Source organism: Alexandromys fortis, unplaced genomic scaffold (assembly GCF_014885135.2).
Source record: "Alexandromys fortis isolate MF-2015 unplaced genomic scaffold, M_Fortis_MF-2015_v1.1 scaffold_368, whole genome shotgun sequence".
Taxonomy (NCBI): Eukaryota; Metazoa; Chordata; class Mammalia; order Rodentia; family Cricetidae; genus Alexandromys; species Alexandromys fortis.
Window position 1 is genome coordinate 235,104 of NW_026068243.1, and position 18,158 is coordinate 253,261.

An 18,158-nucleotide genomic window follows, 5' to 3' on the forward strand; every position below is an offset into this window, starting at 1 on the left:
TTATGGCTAGAAACCAAATATGAGTGAGTACATCCCATGTTCCTCTTTTTGGGTCTGGCTTACCTCACTCAGGATAGTGTTTTCTATTTCCATCCATTTGCCTGCAAACTTCAAGAAGTCCTTGTTTTTTACTGCTGAGTAGTACTCTAATATGTATATATTCCATACTTTCTTCATCCATTCTTCATTTGAAGGGCATGTAGGTTGTTTCCAGGTTCTGGCTATTACAAACAATGCTGCTATGAACATAGTAGAGCATATACTTTTGTTGTATGATAAGGCCTCTCTTGGGTATATTCCCAAGAGTGGTATTGCTGGGTCCATGGGTAGGTTGATCCCGAATTTCCTGAGAAACCTCCACACTGCTTTCCAGAGTGGTTGCACAAGTTTGCATTCCCACCAGCAATGGATGAGTGTACCCCTTTCTCCACAACCTCTCCAGCAAAGGCTATCATTGGTGTTTTTTATTTTAACCATTCTGACAGGTAATTTATATTTTCTTAAATCATTCAACATTTCACAGAAACAAATAGTTGTAATTGTGTTTTACAGTTTATATAATTGCTACTAATCTTTCATCAACCTTATGCTTTTATTCCATTTTAAGGAAGACCTGCTCTAAAAATAATTTAAGTTGCCTAGGATCACATAATTGCTTCTTCATTATGCCCCATTCTCCCTGGATGAGGTGGGCAGTCTAATTTTCCAAACAAGTCAAGTGTCAGATAGATACTTACCAGGAAGAGGTCCTAGCTTTGGAAAATTGCTTTCTTATATATTTTATAAAACTGATATTCATATTTACATTGGTTGGTGTCAACCCCAGAAATTAAATGACATTCTTGATTCTTTAAGCAAAAGGGATTTAATGCAGAGAGTCAGTTATAATGAGCTCAGAAAGTGAGAACAAAAGAGAAGAGGCAAGGGCTCAAAACCAGAAGCTCCTATTGAATTTGGACTGAAGCCTAGCTGCTCTTGGCAGCTGTCTAATGGAGGTGCTGAGACTGCATCCTTGTATTTGATACAGGAGCCTGTGCTGCTGTTGCTTCTGCTGCTGCTGCTGCTGCTGCTGCTGTTGCTGCTGCTGCTGCTGCTGCTGCTGCTGCTGCTGCTGATGATGATGATGATGAAAATAATGACTTTTTTTTTAACTGGGCGTGCTGTACAGAAACTGGGTAGGGACCTAGGTAACACTCCTATGGGTAGAGGCTGCTGTCGTTTCTTGGTATACCACAGACAACAGAAACTAAACAAATTTCTTCTTCCTCTTTTCATTCTATATCATTTTATTCTTGACTGTCAAGGGAACCTGGAAAATATAGTATATAGGTTCCTATTCCTGCCAGTTTCACATAAGGAAAAATAACTAACCAACCAACCAAGCAAAAACCACAACCACACTACAGAATGAGTTTGGGACTGACAACGATTAGACAGATGATCAGCAGAGCTCACCCGACGGTCGTACAGTGCTCAGCCATCCCCCTTCTATCTATTCTGATTGAAACTTCCTTCAGGAACACAAACAATGATGTCATGCTTTTATGTAATAAGATGAACAAATTTGCATATGAACCAAAATGATCTCACTGTCAATATTCTATAGTTTAAATAGCAAATTGTAAAATTGCCTACTGCCCCATTTCTGGTATAAATGTAGAATAGAAAAACGAAGAGAATAAATAAGAAATAATTGATTAGCATATACAAATGTAACAGAAAATAAAACAAGATAAATCATATGCAAAAGCCACCATTATCACTTTTTTGATGATTATGAATGGATAGTGAGAGTATAGTGATACTCACTTTTCCTTCTTCTGCTACTCATCCCATGTCCCCCTTCCCAAGCAACCTGCAAAGCAGCTTTAGACACTATGAAGTCCGGAAAGCAAGTGAGAACGCTCTAGTTCAGTCTCAATTTCTCCATGTTCCATGCAGCAATTTTCAATAGTAGGACCTTACCATCTAGTTCTAATGGGAAACCAACAACAGTGACAATGGTCTTTATTGTTTGGGGGTGGGGCTAACGGGCCTCTATAGGCAGTAAGATCTAGGTGGGTAGCCTACTCCTGGCACTGTACTTTTTCTTTAATAAATTTATGACTTGATCTTTAAGAGTATTTTTTTCCACTATTGTTGGGTATTTTCATTCAAACTCTGTTATTTTCCATCCTCACCCCTGTAGGCATGTGTTCATGTTTTTCAGTTGCTAGTCTAACTCTGGGAAGTCTGAGGTTAGCGTCGTGAAGTCTTTTTGCAAAGGTGGGCAAGATCTCTGAGTGTCCATCAGCCACCCTTCTAGTCTGGCGCTGGTTGATTTCTGGAGTCAATAACTAAGGAGCTGCTAAATAAAATTGCTAGCAATGTTCAACACAGAATGGAAGATCCCACTTTTTTAGATTGACTGTTTGCACAAGAGATCAGTGTTAGGGTACAACTGCAGGTATGGGAGACTCAAATAAGCTTTGGAACCACCTGTGATCCTCCATTAACTTACTTTAACTCCAGAAATAGCCCTAATTCTCTCCTCCTGGTCAGCAAAATGTCTTCAAATAGTTATCTTTATTCCATCATTCTTCAGTTCAGCCCATATTCTTCTAGTTGGATTATATTTCTTTGAAATTGTTCTTGACTTTACCATTGGTGATGTCTCTGTAAAAATGTCACCCGGCCTTCCTCCATGTCCTTACTAAACTTTCAGGAGTTTTAGGCCCCATTCTTTTTAAAGCCTGATGTAGTGTGTCTTTCGCAATTTTGTACATGTCATTTTTTTATGGATTTAACAGGTCACTCAATTTTTTTAATCTCATCTCAACATGATCAAGCCTTTTTATTCAACCACACTCAGTATAGTTATGTTCATCCATGGCTTTAAATGCCACCAATATGCTAAAGAATTGGAAAATCATTTCTCTGTGTATTCTACCCTACATACAGACAGATAGACATTATCTTCTCAGCATCTCCATAGTGTATTTCTCTCTGTTCATCCATCTACTTTTGCTCAAACCTAGAGGCATACTTTTTTTTTTCTTTTTTCTTTTGTTGTTTTGAGATGGGGTTTCTCTGTGTAACAGTCTTGGCTGTCCTAGAACTCACTCTGTAGACCAATCTGGCCTCAAACTCATAAAGATCTGCCTGTGTCTACCTCCCAAGTGCTGGATTAAAGGTCTGTGCCACAGCCACCCAGTGAGGCATTCTTGATCATTTTCTTTCCTCAGCCATTCAGTGCATCCAAATCATCAGTTAGTCCTACAGCTTCTATATCTAAAATACAATCGAAATATTTCCTTCATTTTCAAAGTCAGTATGATGCAAAGCATGCAGTTTGTAGTTTAGAATAATCCAATTGCCCTTTAACTGGTTGTATTTACCTTTCCTATGGTCGGTTCTTTGAGCTAATATTTATTTGTTAAAATAGTATATTATTTACTCCTAAAATCTCTCGTAAAATTTTTGTTTTGTCTAGGATGAACTCCAATGTTGAGACCACAGTCTACTGGGTTCAACATGATACAGCCTCCTTTATTCATCTGTCTCGTCTCCTGCCCCAGTGTTGCCTTTCCCTGTACGCATCTTACTCCATACACAATGTTCTTGCTTCTGCAGCACATTTTATTTTTTTCCTTCCAGCCTTAGGAACTAATTTGCATTTGCCTAGAGATGTGTTCCATGAATCTCCACAGGGCTGGCTTGGCTATTACTCAGGTTTCCTTTCAAATACAGACTCCTCACCATCACCCTCCCGAGGACAACTCCAGTTAAAGCTGCAAATGTCTTCACTTCGATTTCAGCCATCTATTGTCAGGTAGCTTTGTTCATCTGCTCAGAACCCTGTGGAACTGGCTTTTCAGGGCTAGCCTGTGCACTGCATCCTCTTGGCACCTGTGGTCAGTTGGAAGCTCACTAAGAGGCCGCTCCCAGATGGCCTTCCTCACCAGTCTGAGTTTGCAGAAGGAATCTATTGAAAGGCCTCAGTCTACCCATAGGACCCCTCTATCAATCAGGGCATCACAGGTTTGAAAAGACTGAGAACAGAAACTCCAATGTCCCTTGGGTTGTTCTTTGAAACTGAACATCTGTCACCTCAGCTACATTCTTTTGGTAAAAGTCTGTTGCAAAGTTAACCAAGATGAAGGGTAAGAAACAAGTTCTACCGCTTGATGGGGGTTTCTATAGTAGCCCTTGTCTATGTTTAATCTGCCATAGTCCCTTTCCTGTGCCTGACCATCACTTCTATTACGTCACTGCGTTTCATTCCATTGTAGTTCCTATCATTATCTGAAAACATCTGCGTTTACTTTCTTTTGATGATGGATTCTGCCCTTTCACTTGAGTGTGAGCTCCAAGAGCGAGTGCATCCCTCTTTAACTAGTTGAATACTAAATCCCCACTGATTGGAATAGTGAATAGCATTTGGCACTCATTGGGTGAGCAGCATGTGGTGGTGGACTAGATTGATGAGCCAGTACACAGGTGAATACGGAACACCTGGCTCGACAGCAGCTTGTGCTGCAGTCCTCACAGGGCTTTGGGATCGTTGCCCTGGAATGCTCCTAGGGTAGCTGAACTTCCATGATGGAAAAAGAAGGTAAAAAATATGGTGGAACATTTACCTAAATTGTCCTATTATTATTAAGAACACAGGAGTCAGATATTGGGGCACAAACCTGATAGATCAAGAATCAGTAAAGGAATGACTAGCTGACTCTCTCTCTCCACCTTCCCAGACTGAGAAAGCCACAGAGCTCTCCAAGCCCCTCCCCATCTCTCCCTTGCCTCTCTATCTCAGTCTTCCAAAAATCTCTATGGCAACTAGTTGTGGACTCCACTGTAGGAGGAGGGCCCGCCTGTTCATCCTGGCCACCCGGCTAGCTTTGCTCCGAAATAACCACACAGAAACTGTATTAATTAAATCACAGCTTGACCCATTAGCTCTAGTTTTTTATTGGCTACCTCTTATATTAATTTAACCCATTTCTATTAATCTGTGTATCACCACGTAGCAGTGGCTTACCGGGTAAAATTCAGCATGTCTGCCTCTGGCCCCGGATCCATGCCATCTCCCTGACTCTTTCCTTCTCCCAGCATTCAGTTCTGCCTTCCCCGCCTACCTTAGTTCCGCCCTATCAACAGTTCAAGGCAGTTTCTTTATTCATTAACCAATGAAAGCAGTACATAGACAGTAAGACCTCTCATACCACCCCACCCCTGGATTTAAGGCTTAACTTTATTAGCAGTCTTGGAGTGTCACAGTGCAAACAAATATCCCACAACAGTACAGATGATGATGAGGGAGTTTTAATGTCTGTGATTCTGATTTGAAGAAGCCTTAGAGCAAAATTAAAATGTTTTACTTTCTGATTCAAATTCCAAATAATTACACAGAATGCTTACTAGGTGTCCTCATAGAATGTTGTCTTGGTCAGTGTTCTTTAGCTGCAAAGAGACACCATGACCATGGTAACTCTTATAAAAGATAATATTGAATTGGGATTTGCTTATAGTTTCAGAGGTTTAGTCCATTATCATCATGATAGGTAGCTTGGCAGCATGTGGGCAGAGATGAGCTGAAAACATCGCTGAGACTTCTACCTTCAGATCTGCAGACAGCAGTAAGAGAAAGACTCCGGGTTTAGGATGGGCTTTTTGAAACTACAAAGACCACCTGCAATGTCCCACCTCGTCCACAAGGCTATACCTCCCAATCTTTTGGAATAGCGCCACTCAAATTGATAATATTTTAAATCTATGGGGCATATGGGGGCATTCTCATTCAAGCCACTACATTCCAAAATCCCTGACCTCCACAGGCTTGTAGCCGTATCATAATGCAAGGTGCATTTCCTCCAGCTTCAAAAGCCCCCATAGTCTATCACAGTCTCAACACTGTTTAAAAGTACAAAGTAGAGATGTATGGATGACTCAACATATGAAAATCTCTCGGTGTAATCCACCATATAAAAATCCGAAGGAACACACACACACACACAATCATCTCATTATACCTGAAAAAGCCTTTGACAAAATTCAACACCCCTTCATGATAAAGGTCTTGGAGAGATCAGGGATAAAAGAATGTACCAAAACATAATAAAAGCAATATACAGCAAGCCAACAACTAACATCAAGTTAAGTGGAGAAGAACTCAAGGGATTCCACTAAAATCAGGAACAATACAAGGCTGACCACTTTCTCCATATCTATTCAACATAGTACTCAAAGTTCTAGCTAGAGCAATAAGAGAGCAAAAGGATATCAAGGGGATAAAAATTGGAAAGGATGAAGTCAAATTTTTACTATTTGTAGATGATATGATAGTATACATAAGTGACAACAAAAAAAATCTACCATGAAACTCTTGCAGTTGAAAACACCTTAAGTGATATGACTGAATAGAACATTAACTCAAAAAAATTAGTAGTCCTCTTATATACAAGTGATAAATAGGCTGAGAAATCATTGAAACATTTACAAAATGGAGAACTATACAGTAGAAAAAAATGACATCTTGAATTTTGCAAGAAAATGGGTGGAGCTAGACAACATCATTTTGAGTGAGGTAACCCAGAAAGACAATTATCACATGTACTCAAATATAAGTGGTTTTTGAACATCAAGCAAAGAAAACCAGCCCACAAATCACAATCCCAGAGAACCTAGACAACAATGAGGACCCTAAGAGAGACATAAATAGATCTAATCTACATGGGTAGTAGAAAAAGACAAGATCTCTTGAGTAAATTGGGAGCATGGGGACCTTAGGGGAGGGTTGAATGGAATGGGAGAGGCAGGGAGGAGAGCAGAGAAAAATGTAGAGCTCAATAAAAATCAATTTAAAAAATCTAATAAATTAAAAAAAGAAATAGAAAAAGTCATTGAAACAGCACCAATTACAAAAGCCACAAACAATATGAAATATGTTGGGGGTAATTCTAAACAAATAAATGAAATACCTTGATGACAAGAATTTTAAGTCTTTGAAGAAATAAATTGGAGAAGATATCAGAAAGTGGAAAGATCTTCCTTGCTAGTGGATAGGTAGGATTAACATAGTGAAAATTTGCAATATTTCCAAAAGCAATCTACAGATTCAACGCAATTCTCATCATAATCCCAACACAATTCTTCACAGACCTCAAAAGAATAACTTCATGTGGAAAAACAAAATGCTCATAATAACTAAAACAATCCTGTACAATAAAGGAACCTTTGGAGGCATCACTATCCCTAACTTCAAGCTCCACTATAGAGCTATAATCATAAAAACAGCTTGATATTGGCATAAAAACAGACAGGTGGTGGGTTACAGCCAAAGCAATGTGACCTCAGGTATAACCTCATTCCTAACTCACAAACTAGACGATTAACTTTGCTTATAGTGAGAGTAGCCTTGTTTTGGTTGTACATCTGGAAGTTAGTTCCCTGTGGCCTCACTTTAATTCCTAAGCAACTCTTTGATAACAACAACTTAAAAAGAATAAGTTCCAGGTGTGATGACTGTACAGACAATGAAGTGTGAGACTCTCTCCCTTTGAGAAGTATAAACTCATGCTCTTAGGAGCACCTTATTTTTTTTCCTAGAGCTTCGTTTTAACCATTATGATTAAATCTACATAAAATCTCTTTTATTTATTTACTTTTATTTATTTTTTAAATTTCATTTTACATTCCAACCACAGATCTCCCCCCTCACTCTTCCTGCCCTCTCCAAGCCTCTGCCCCCTGAGCCTACCCCCTATCAACTCCTCCCAATGAGTGAGGGCTCCCATGGAAAGTCAACAAAGTCTAGTACATTAAGCTGGAGCAGGACCAAGCCCGTCTCCCCTGCATTAAGGTTGAACATGGCATCCCACCATAGGGAAAGAGCCAATAAGCTAGCTCATGCATCAGGGATAGATCCTGGTCTTATTGACAGGTACCGCACAGATCATTTATTGTGTGATGTTTTCTTCTTTTGGCTTTTTGAAGGGTTCCACCACCCAAATCCCAAATAAATTATACCTGGAGGCTTATTTTAAATGTTCTTCATAGGTTGAAACTTTATATTCATATCAAAGTTCGTAGTCCTGAATCAACCCTTTTGAAGTGTAACCACCAGACGTGGACATAGAATCCACGTGCCTTCTGATGGGCCCAGGAGGCAGAGCCATCAATAATATATGATTTGAGATTAATTTATCATTATATACATTTAAAACACACAAATCAATGTTTTATCCCTTGTGAACTTGCAGACTGGTCTAACTAGACATAGCAACGTAAAACATTCAATGATTAAATTCATCTTCCCGTAGCAGACTTCTTTAATGTTTGGTGCCCTTCAAATGTCCTCTAGCCTCACAGCAAGGATGCTGGAAGCCATCTTGCATCCATAACTTGAGTTAGCAAGGTATTTAGTGAGAGCTGTCAGGCTGCTCCAGGTGAGTCAGTAGCTAGAGTACAGCACCCTCTCGTGGCCAGAGTTCAGTTTCGAGGTAAGAATTTCGGCCTATCACCAGAAATAGGTAACTACAAATTGGATACCCTCCTGTAGAGAACTTCACCTTGGGCATTTCCAGCTTGGTGGCTGAGCCTTTGCCCAGTGTGCTACAGATCCAGACATGGCTCCACTGTGATAACTCTACTACCTCTCCATCTTAGACTCATTTTTTAGAACTCACAATCTCAAACTGTTTCTTTTTTTTTAATTTTTGTTAAGTAGTTGTAAATATTATCCCCTTTGGGAATACTTCCTTGTTTCTATTTTATTTATTATTATCAAATATAGACACATCAGATCTTAAAATATAAGGGGTTAGTATCTAGAATTCCTATTGAGGAAAGTCAAGGCACAATCCATGCGAGGTGACCTTAGCGTCAGCCCCGATTTGAAAGAGCAGCCCTGCAGCCTGTTTGCTGTGGTGTTAAGTCAGGCGACTTTACTTTTTCCTAAGTTTCCTCACAGGACGAGAGTAACCCTACAAAGTTATAATGGCTCACAAAGAAGCAATGTGAGCCACACAAAACGCTCACAGTCATTTCCTTGGGTAGCCAGCCCCCTTTCTGCATATCAGAATTCTTCCTGGGCATGGCATGGGATACCGTCTTCATTCTGACCCAAACTCTGTTCATCACGCTTGCTTGGCTCAACTGTGTATTGTCATTATCTGTAACATCTGGCTTTACAGGCACAATGAGCTAACTGGCGAAGCTTAGTCTAGTCTGGGTCTTTCCCAGGTTCCCTGTCCTCAAGGTATTCACCCATTCTTTGAGAAGAAAGCTTCGGGAACAAGGTATATTCAGATGTGTTTATTCAATAGACAGGCTAGTCAAGCATCATGGTAGTCTCAGCAGAGTTCAAGATCTTGACTTTCAGCAAGGTCCATATTTTTTAATGAGGACAGGAACCTGGCGGGCCCTGTAGAAGAATGGAAGAAGATAGGATATGGTCAGCTTGCATTTAATTGGCACAGATAAGTGACTATGGGAGAAAGGCAATGAAACTTCAAAAAATCACTTTTTAATAAGAGAGGCGTATGATGTATTCCCAGTTTTCTCTTTCTACAATTCATTTATTCATTTACTTATTCATTGGATATTTGCTGCTTGCTATTATATTCACAAGGGCTATAACAGAATATCATTGCTGTTTAGAGACCTATGGGGAGGCACCGGGAATCCTTGAAATTAATCTCAAATTCAGCCCTGCTGATGCTGAAAACTAAGTGATCATATGGAAATCTTAGCTGGTACCCAGGCTACAGCAGGTCCTTCTAATTGTTCAACATTTCATCTTAGATGATTGGGGGTTTGAATCTGTCAGGCCATCTTGAGTCTCATAAGAGCAGCCAATACTAAGGCCTTCTTTTTTAGATAGTATCTTCTCTACCCTTCCTGTGTTACCTTTATGAAGCCAGTTCCTCTCATCAAATCTAAATGCTCCTCAGTCCTGTTAGTTACAACCTTGTCCCTTAGTTACAAGATTGCTTCCAGAGTTGTCTCTCTAGCCATTGCTTTCTTGACCACACTGTCACACCACATATTTTTTCTATTTCTCTATTGTTGGAGAAGTTATGGTCCTCTTCATTTTCACATGGACATTTTCTAGACCCATTGTTTCTTCACTTTGCTTTTAACATTAACTTAGAATGGTGCCGGTTTCAAAGTCACTTCCATAAGCCTGTCATTTACAGCTGTGCTGTTCACTGAGGCTTGTTCTGCTATTAGCCATATAATGTTATTAACACTTAAAAGTTTAACAGTATAAAGTCTTCAGTTTCTCAATATACTGTCTGTGCTTCAGAGCCAATGGCCAGCACAGACAGAAGACATTTCTAGCACCACAGAAAGTTCTGTCATCATTGCTTTCTTATAGGAAAGAATTGTCAATTGAGAAAGCATAGGAGGCATATAATGTCCTGACTTAACATACCTGGCAGGCACCTGAAACACATGGACCTATCATAGCAAAGGTCTATCTGCTGTTTTCTGAGCATCTCAAATCCCAATATTTAGACTCAGTGTCTGGCTCTAGTAAGAGTAACCACACAGGTCATTTTTGGACAACTTCAAAAAAATTCCATTTTTAGTTAAAATATAATGACATCACTTTTTCTCCCTTTTCTTTCTCTAACCCCTCCCAAGCCCCCTCTGTCCAAATCCCTCATTACCCATTCACTTTTAAATTGATAGCCTCTTTTTCTTTGATTATTATTGCTTGTGTGCATGTGTGTGTGCGTGTATACAAATAGATTGATATATCCAGCTGAGCCCATTTTTGTTGTTTATATGTGTGACTTTTAATGGGCAGTCAAAGCAAAGGCGCTACAGAAACCTTAGAACATTGTTTACATTTGAGAAAGACAAGCCTATCTCGAGACCTAGGTGCTATTTCTGAACACAGGGTGAAACGTTGTGCTTTTGGGGAGCTGGCTGTGCCTCTTGCATTTACACGTAATTGAAAGAATACAAAGAACAAATTGCAATCCGTAGATTTAAAGGTCAAAGGAGAGCATGTTCAGCATTTCGCTCATATTTTCCGAAGGCTTCGCTCTAAATAGAGGCCTTTAGACTTCAGAGCTTATACTTGGAGATTTCACAAGTCTCAAGGGTGCTGTGGGGTTTTCCTCCTCCCTGTGGGTGGAAATAATGATGCTTGACCTTAGTGTCAACAACATAGGTCATGAGAAAATTAACAAGTGGTTCCTCCTGTTCCTCCCTACACATCTGAGCAGGGGCCTCAACCTGTAGCCCAAGGTGACAGACAAAAGAGCAGACTGGCTTAGAACTCGGGTTTCTTCTGCGCTGGCCTGCGGTGTGGGGGTGGGAGGCATGTGCTCTCATTTCTGGCATTTTTACACACTGGAAGCACACTCACCATAAAGCTGACTGCCTAGTGTTTGGGGTCTAAAATGTTTACACTCCTAGATAAACTCGGAGACTTTTCTGAAATCATTTAGAGCCACCCCAGAAGAGAATTCACTGTAGAGAAGAGATTCAGGCAGAGGAAAGGTGACAGTTTATAGCCACGTGAGCCGGAGCTGAAGTCTTCAACATGGAGTCAGTTCTAGAATATCCAAGTATTTACTGTCACATCTGGGGTCCCAACTGTTTGGTTGGAACTCAGAGCATCATTTAAACAGCATCCTCTTCAGTAAACCTTTCTTGGACCTTTCAGTTAGAAAACGTCCCCGTCTTTGCTTCGGTCACATGACACTTTATACACTACTTGCTGTCGATTGCCACAGCTGAGAAGTTGTTGCATGTGCTCATGAAGTGGGCTTGCTGTTGTGTGTTTTGTTTGTTTCTATCACAAGCGCATGGGAAAGAGGGAGGGTCTAGCATAATGCCTGGCACATGGTTCTAACTGCTCGGTCATAGCATAAGAAAACAAACTGACACATTTGTTTGTCCCAGTGTACCAACTCTGATTCCTGTTCCCCAACCTTAATTGCATCATAAAATTAAACTACATCGAGGCTAGATCTCATTCCCATGAATATAAATGTGATAAAATACATTTCAGTTCACTAAAACCTATATAATTTACATTTGCTAATTTGGGGGAAGCATAGTTAAAATGCAATTTTAACTATTGTCAAGAATTATTTTTTCAGATCAAAGATATTTTTTTTTGATTTTTCAAGATAGGGTTTCTCCGTAGCTTTTGGTTCCTGTCCTGGAACTAGCTCTTGTAGACCAGGCTGACCTCGAACTCCCAGAGATCCGCCTGCCTCTGCCTCCCGAGTGCTGGGATTAAAGGCGTGCGCCACCACTGCCCGGCCAAAGATATTTTGTATGTTTAGGCATTTTGAAAATCTAGACTATTAGCTGTATTGCTAAGAATATTAAAGCTTTTATTATTATATCAATTTTTAAAGTATATTATACCAAATTTATGAAAGGAAAGATTTATTTATTGACCTAGGCTTCAATAGGATAATAACATTTGTAAAATTCTAATGGTAAGAAAGCTAAGATAAAAACTTATAAACTAGATTTTATCCTCACCTGTTTTCAAAGCACAGACTGCATTCATTGGCATAAGTAATTCCATCCGCCCCACACACAGGGTCATAATTCCTGGGACATCCCATAGTTGCACCATTGCAATTGGCCTAAACAGAATCAAGAACAGTCATTTTCTATTATTTCTCAATGTTTGATCTCATAATAAAATATTACATTTTTTAAAAAAATGTCTTGCTTTCAGTTAGGATCATGATGCTGAATGTTTTACAAGAAAACAATAATAACAACAATGAAAGAAATCTGCCCTGGAATACAAAAACCTGACTTAAACTCAAGTTATGGCCATTTCCTCGTTATATGACATCACGAGTCCATTAACTCTTCCCTTGATCTCAGTCACTTCATCAACAAATAATGTCAGGTCCCAACTTAAGTCATGGTACTGTGGGGAGGTTAGCTAAGAGAAGGAAGATAACACTCAAGCTCCCAGTTCCTGGTGTGCAGACTTTTTTTATGGCCAGCTGCTAACAGGATAGTCTTCCTTGCCGATTATCATGAGACTATTTTCATAGCACACTGCCCTTCAGTAAATGCATTATTCTATTGGGAAAGTCCCACCCCTCAATCGAAACCATCAATTATCCATTCATTGATCTACCCCATAACTGTCTTGTAAAGTTGTTATTCACTCTCCCTCAAGGGAAGAGCCACGGAGTGATGAATCGAGTTAAAGTCACATCATCTAGTGATTCCTGGACCCTGGGTTCCAGCTCCTGGGTGCTACATCATCACCTCCTCTTTTCAGGACATCGACCACCAGCTCTGTTTTGCTGGCATTCATTCTTCATGGATCAATACTTGGGGACCCTTCTTTCACCTCTCTAACAGCTTGTATAGGAAATCAGAGAATTAAGAAACTATAAATTATAAGAAAGTATAAAATTCTCTTTACCTGTTTTCCCACTAAGTTAGCTGTAGTGTTACCTAGAAAATACAAACATGTCAACTTGAATCCCAGATAAAAAAAAAAGCCAGAGCTATTCTATTCCTATTTACCAAAGAATACAGTTTTCATAATGACTTCTCTGCTTCCACCATTCACTGCCCATCTCTTGATTTCCACAGACTTTCAAGGACACTGGATGGATTTTCCCCACTCTCTGCCTGCTAAGATCTTGCAAAGAATTAAGTAAAATGTTGACTGTTACTGAGCATTTAAGAAAATTTGATCCACTTGCTTGAGAATAGAAATTCTCTACTCGGAGTTTGAAGTGTTTTTGCGCTAATCGTTCCGACACACTCTGGACGCCCATCAGTGTTCTCTCTGCGTCCACTAGAGCCTTCATCTCAGTCAGTGAGTTATAAATATCTGCACCTCTGGGCATGGATGGCAGGATGGGAAATAAGCATCAGGACTTGGGTTGTAATTAAATTCCTTTTGTAAATAGTGTTGAAAATGGGGCTCTTCTGCCAGCTCAGCATTAGTTCTCAAGACCTTTTTTCCACAGGTGCCTTACACTGACTGACTCGAGGTCCAAATTGTCTTCTATGTATTCACATCGTGCAGAAAAGACTCCATTCTTCAGAAGACAAGTCTTTCTTACATCAAGGCATATGATAAATATACATATATGTAACAATAATGAAAGTAAACAAAATTGGGAAGAGGGAGAGTAGGTATACAGGATGGTTTGGACGTAGGAAAGGGAAGGGGGAATGATATAATTATATTCTCCAAAAGTTATTTTTACAAAAGCAGATGTGAATGTAGATGAGCATTCCAGAGAAAGGAATCTAATCTGACAGCCCCCGAAGGAGAAATGTTCCCCAAACTTAATTTTCAGTCAATGATCTCTAAGGGAATGAAAAAGATCTCTGGGATTCATCAGAGAAGATGAGGCTGCTGGGGTCCCTTTAGATCCAGAATCTAAATGAGCATAAACATTGATGAGCAGGGGCTCATTACAGGCATCTAGTTGTATTAATTATTAGGCTTGAGGTGCATCAAAGGACTCTTTTCTTCCATAAATATTTATCTAAAACAGTAAGCAGTGGTCTTCCCTTTCTTAGCTAAACACAAATGTGGTTTTAGTCGAAAGCTCTGCCTGATCAGCAGTAAGGTGAAAGTATTCAGCAATGCCAGTTATAAAACCCAAACCCATCTCAACCAGGATCATTTCCCAACATTCTCCTGGTGAGTATAAGGATTCCTTCATCTGTTCAAGCAGGATATATATTTTCTTTCTGAACAGCCTACAGATCAAACATAAAACTTTTAATCACTCAAAATATGACTTTCATGCAAAGTAACTGGCAGTCATTGTTTTCCAATTTATGCAAGTTCATAAGAATTTCAGTTTTGTAAATTGGCCTTACATAGTTTATTAGTCACTTATAGAGTTAGAAGAGTATTTTAGATGGAAAGCCCTTCTTCTCTGCCATGTCTCTAACAAAGTAGCAGCTTTGTCTTTAGGTCAGGCCATAACTTTCTCTGGGCACATCTTCCCAGAGATCCTCTCCTCATGCTAGAAATTGTTTCTTTCTGTAATTCACACTAGAAATGCTTCTTTTTTGTATTGACTCCATTGATTTTATTTCAACTCATTGACACTAGTGAGCTAACACCAGACTATCTAAATTTCCAGGAGATATACTCATTAAAGCCACAGATGAAAACTCTTTACTAATTTTGGAAGAATACGCAAACACACCTACCTGCTAAAGTGAGTAGGACCAAGGCACTAAGAAAGATACTTGCCACCTTCATGGTTGCAGATGCAGGTGCAAAGGTCCGGAGAACTCTCTGCACTGTGCTTTTTTTCAGAAACCGAGGAATGGTCTTATAGACAGATGGTAACACAGGCCCCACCCACTGTGCTGTTATCCTTGGTTATTGATTGACTATGTGAGGCCTCTAAGCTGGGGAAATGTTATCTGAGTCAGAAACGAGGCATGAAAGGCTAGACCTAAAATTCTGCCAGGAAAAGCTAGTTAGCTTAATTCCTGACATCCTCTTGGATTTTGAGAAATCCTCCCCCCTTTCCCGAGCCCTGGTTTTCTTATCTGTAGGTGAAATCAAAGGTCCTGTCTCCTCTGAATGGATAGGCTCAAAGACACTTTCCTTTCTTCCATTCTTCCACTCCTGTGTTTTGTTTTCCCCATTTCTCCATCACTGCACATCCATTAAGACTTGATAGACTGCTGGCAGGGAGGGGTAAAAGATAAAGAGGGCTCAGTCCCCTGTCTCTCTGTCTCCAGTTCTGTCTCTCTGTCTCTGTTTCTACCTCTGTCTCTGTCTCTCTCTTCATCTCTGTCTTTGTTCTATATCCCAGTTCCCTGTCCTGGGGCCATGAGTGCTTACTAGAGTAGTTGCAAGCATTTAGATAATTGGCTCACTTTCTGATTGCTTCAATTTACTCATTTGAAAATTGATATCACAGTAATAACTAACCCACAGGATCGGTCCTGCATTATCTGCTATGTACTGAGCGTCTGCCATGCAGGGTGTTATTTCTGTATTTTCTTCCATGTTTCTGCCTGTCTCATGAGTAGAGATACTCATCACTTTGTTTCAGACTATCTTTTCCAGTGTGTTTGTACAGCAAGCAGTCTTGACAAATGAAGTAATGTCTCCCTTTGCCACAAAGGCTAAGTTTTCTTCTGTCTAGAATAATAAAGAACATATTTTAGAGCAGCACTAATGTGGGGTTACTGCCCTCTTAAAATGAGCTGGCCTTAAAAAAAAAGTTTGATGTCCTTTTCTCACAGCACCGAACACTTTCTGCATAAATGTCATATGGTTCTGCTTATATCATCTTTAGGAAATTAGAGTTTAATACAAATATTTATACTTTAGCTATTGTTACAAAATAATTAAGTCATTTGCCTGACCTTGGTACCTGACTTATGTCAACATCCCCAAATGGTGACTGACTAATGTTTCAGTTAACCAGTAGCGTAACCGTTCAGATGCTAAACGTTCTTCAAGTCTTCAGAAACTTTAAACACTACCAGTCTTTTGAGATATACCAGTGGATAAAAAAGATGTGGAACTCTGTGTTTCATGAAGCTTCCATATGTTTTAGTTGAGGGAGATATAAAATAGGCAATAATAAAAGGTTATAAAAATCAGATTATGACAAACATATGGAAAAGATTAGAGAGACGTTCATGAAAGGTAAGGCTATTTATGAGAAAGTGGTGAGAACAGGCATTGATGGAGAGGTGGCAACCAAACAGTAGGAAGCGAGGAGTTAACTATGGGCAAATCTATGAGTATCTATCCCAGGCAGGGAAAATGGTCAGGGCTAGCCTCTGAGCATGACAGTTCACTTTGAGGGAAGTGAGAGAGGACAGTGGGGTAGGATGTGAAGGAAACAGTAAGGGCCTGAGTCATGAAGGAGCATGCAGGTCATTGTGAAGGTATGAGTATTCATGAATGAGAAAATTTGGGAATATGAAGTTTGATGTCTTCCTCAGGACATCCTATAGACATCTTAAAGGTGGCATGCCCTGTGCTACATTTTAATCACTTAGCACCCTTAAATATTTTTCTTCATTCTCATCCCTGTTTCTTTTTATTTCAAAGTAATTGCTCTAATCAAAACCTTACTATTAATCTTGATGGTTCTTTACCAGTTACCAACATCTGCAATTTTATCTCACCATTCTCTCTTATCCCCTCTCTCTCTCTCTCTCTCTCTCTCTCTCTCTCTCTCTCTCTCTCTCTCTCTCTCTCATATGCCCACAATTTATACACACTTCAGTCATGTTTACTATTGCTCCTTAGACGACACCACGTCATTCACTTGCACCAGTTCCACCAGGTGCCTTCCCAGTGTCCTGTTTCTCCAGAGCTCTGCGCATGCAACAGTCTCTATGGAACGGGGCTATGGCCATAGTTCTCTCCAGTCCTTCATTCTTTGAGATCCCTGGGATGGATGTAGACTTCTTTCTACTTCTCTTGCTTTATCTCTAGGTGGCATCCTTCTTAATCCCTCAGCCATGTTGGTCATTTCCTTGTTTTCCCTAGATAAGAATAGTCAAATGTAAGACCTTCATTCAAACTTTAAGATGTGTTAAATATTTTCTCACGAGTCTTTCTTATGTCACCCTTCATTTACGTTCAACACTCCAGTTATATATTTACTGACATTCCTCATATCACTTAAAGTAATTTTAATTCTATTGGCTGGAGAGATGATTTGAAGAATTTACAAGTACTTGCTGCTCTACCAAAGGACCCAGATTAAATTCTCAGAAGCCACATTGCTCCTCATAATTAGCAATAATTCCAGTTCTAGTGACTCTGAAGCCTTCTTCTGGGCTTGCATGCCTCAGGCATGAATGTGGTGTACAGACATGCATACAGGCAACAAAACAAAACAAAACAAAAACAAAAAACAAAAAAAAGAAAGAAAAAGAAAACCTCACATACATAGCAATTTAAAAATGAAATCTATATCCCCTTCTAAGACTGCTAGAAAAGATTTTTTAATTTTTAGGGAATAAATATACTTGTTTTGGTTTAGCAACTAGCAAAGTACCTGCAAAATATTAGGTATTAAATAAATATTTTATGAAAATACACATTTGGTAAAATATAAATATTCTGATTTTTTCAAAGATCAGAGTTTCTGTCTTGCTCATTCCTGTGTTTCCAGTCACATGGTATTTCATTCTTGGTCTATTTAACAGTTTAT

At 39.5% G+C, this 18,158-nt stretch overlaps 1 protein-coding gene across 2 annotated transcripts; it reads right to left on the reverse strand.

The window, feature by feature from the left end:
* Window positions 1-9,279: 9,279 nt before the first annotated feature.
* Spink1 (serine peptidase inhibitor Kazal type 1) lies at window positions 9,280-15,302 on the reverse strand. 2 transcript variants are annotated; one of them, XM_050131188.1, is made up of 4 exons: window positions 15,172-15,296; window positions 13,409-13,440; window positions 12,496-12,602; window positions 9,280-9,403 (listed from the first exon to the last, which is right to left on the reverse strand). In XM_050131188.1, exons 1-4 carry the CDS (start codon window positions 15,221-15,223, stop codon window positions 9,358-9,360), a joined length of 237 nt encoding a protein of 78 aa, XP_049987145.1. In that variant the 5' UTR covers window positions 15,224-15,296; the 3' UTR covers window positions 9,280-9,357. The 2 variants fall into 2 exon arrangements, with proteins under 2 accessions (XP_049987145.1, XP_049987144.1); XM_050131187.1 differs by lacking the exon at window positions 9,280-9,403 and adding an exon at window positions 10,894-11,118 and having other exon boundaries at window positions 15,172-15,302.
* Between the last annotated feature and the right edge of the window lie 2,856 nt (window positions 15,303-18,158).

Bases quoted from the DNA above. Each gene is read 5' to 3' on its own strand.
- Spink1 (XM_050131187.1), bottom strand. From the start codon at position 15,223: ATGAAGGTGGCAAGTATCTTTCTTAGTGCCTTGGTCCTACTCACTTTA. The intron at 13,441-15,171 runs GTAGGTGTGTTT...TGTATTTTCTAG, and splicing joins GGTCCTACTCACTTTAGCAG to GTAACACTACAGCTAACTTA. The intron at 11,119-12,495 runs GTGAGGATAAAA...TTCCACCCACAG, and splicing joins AGTCTGTGCTTTGAAAACAG to GGAGGAGGAAAACCCCACAG.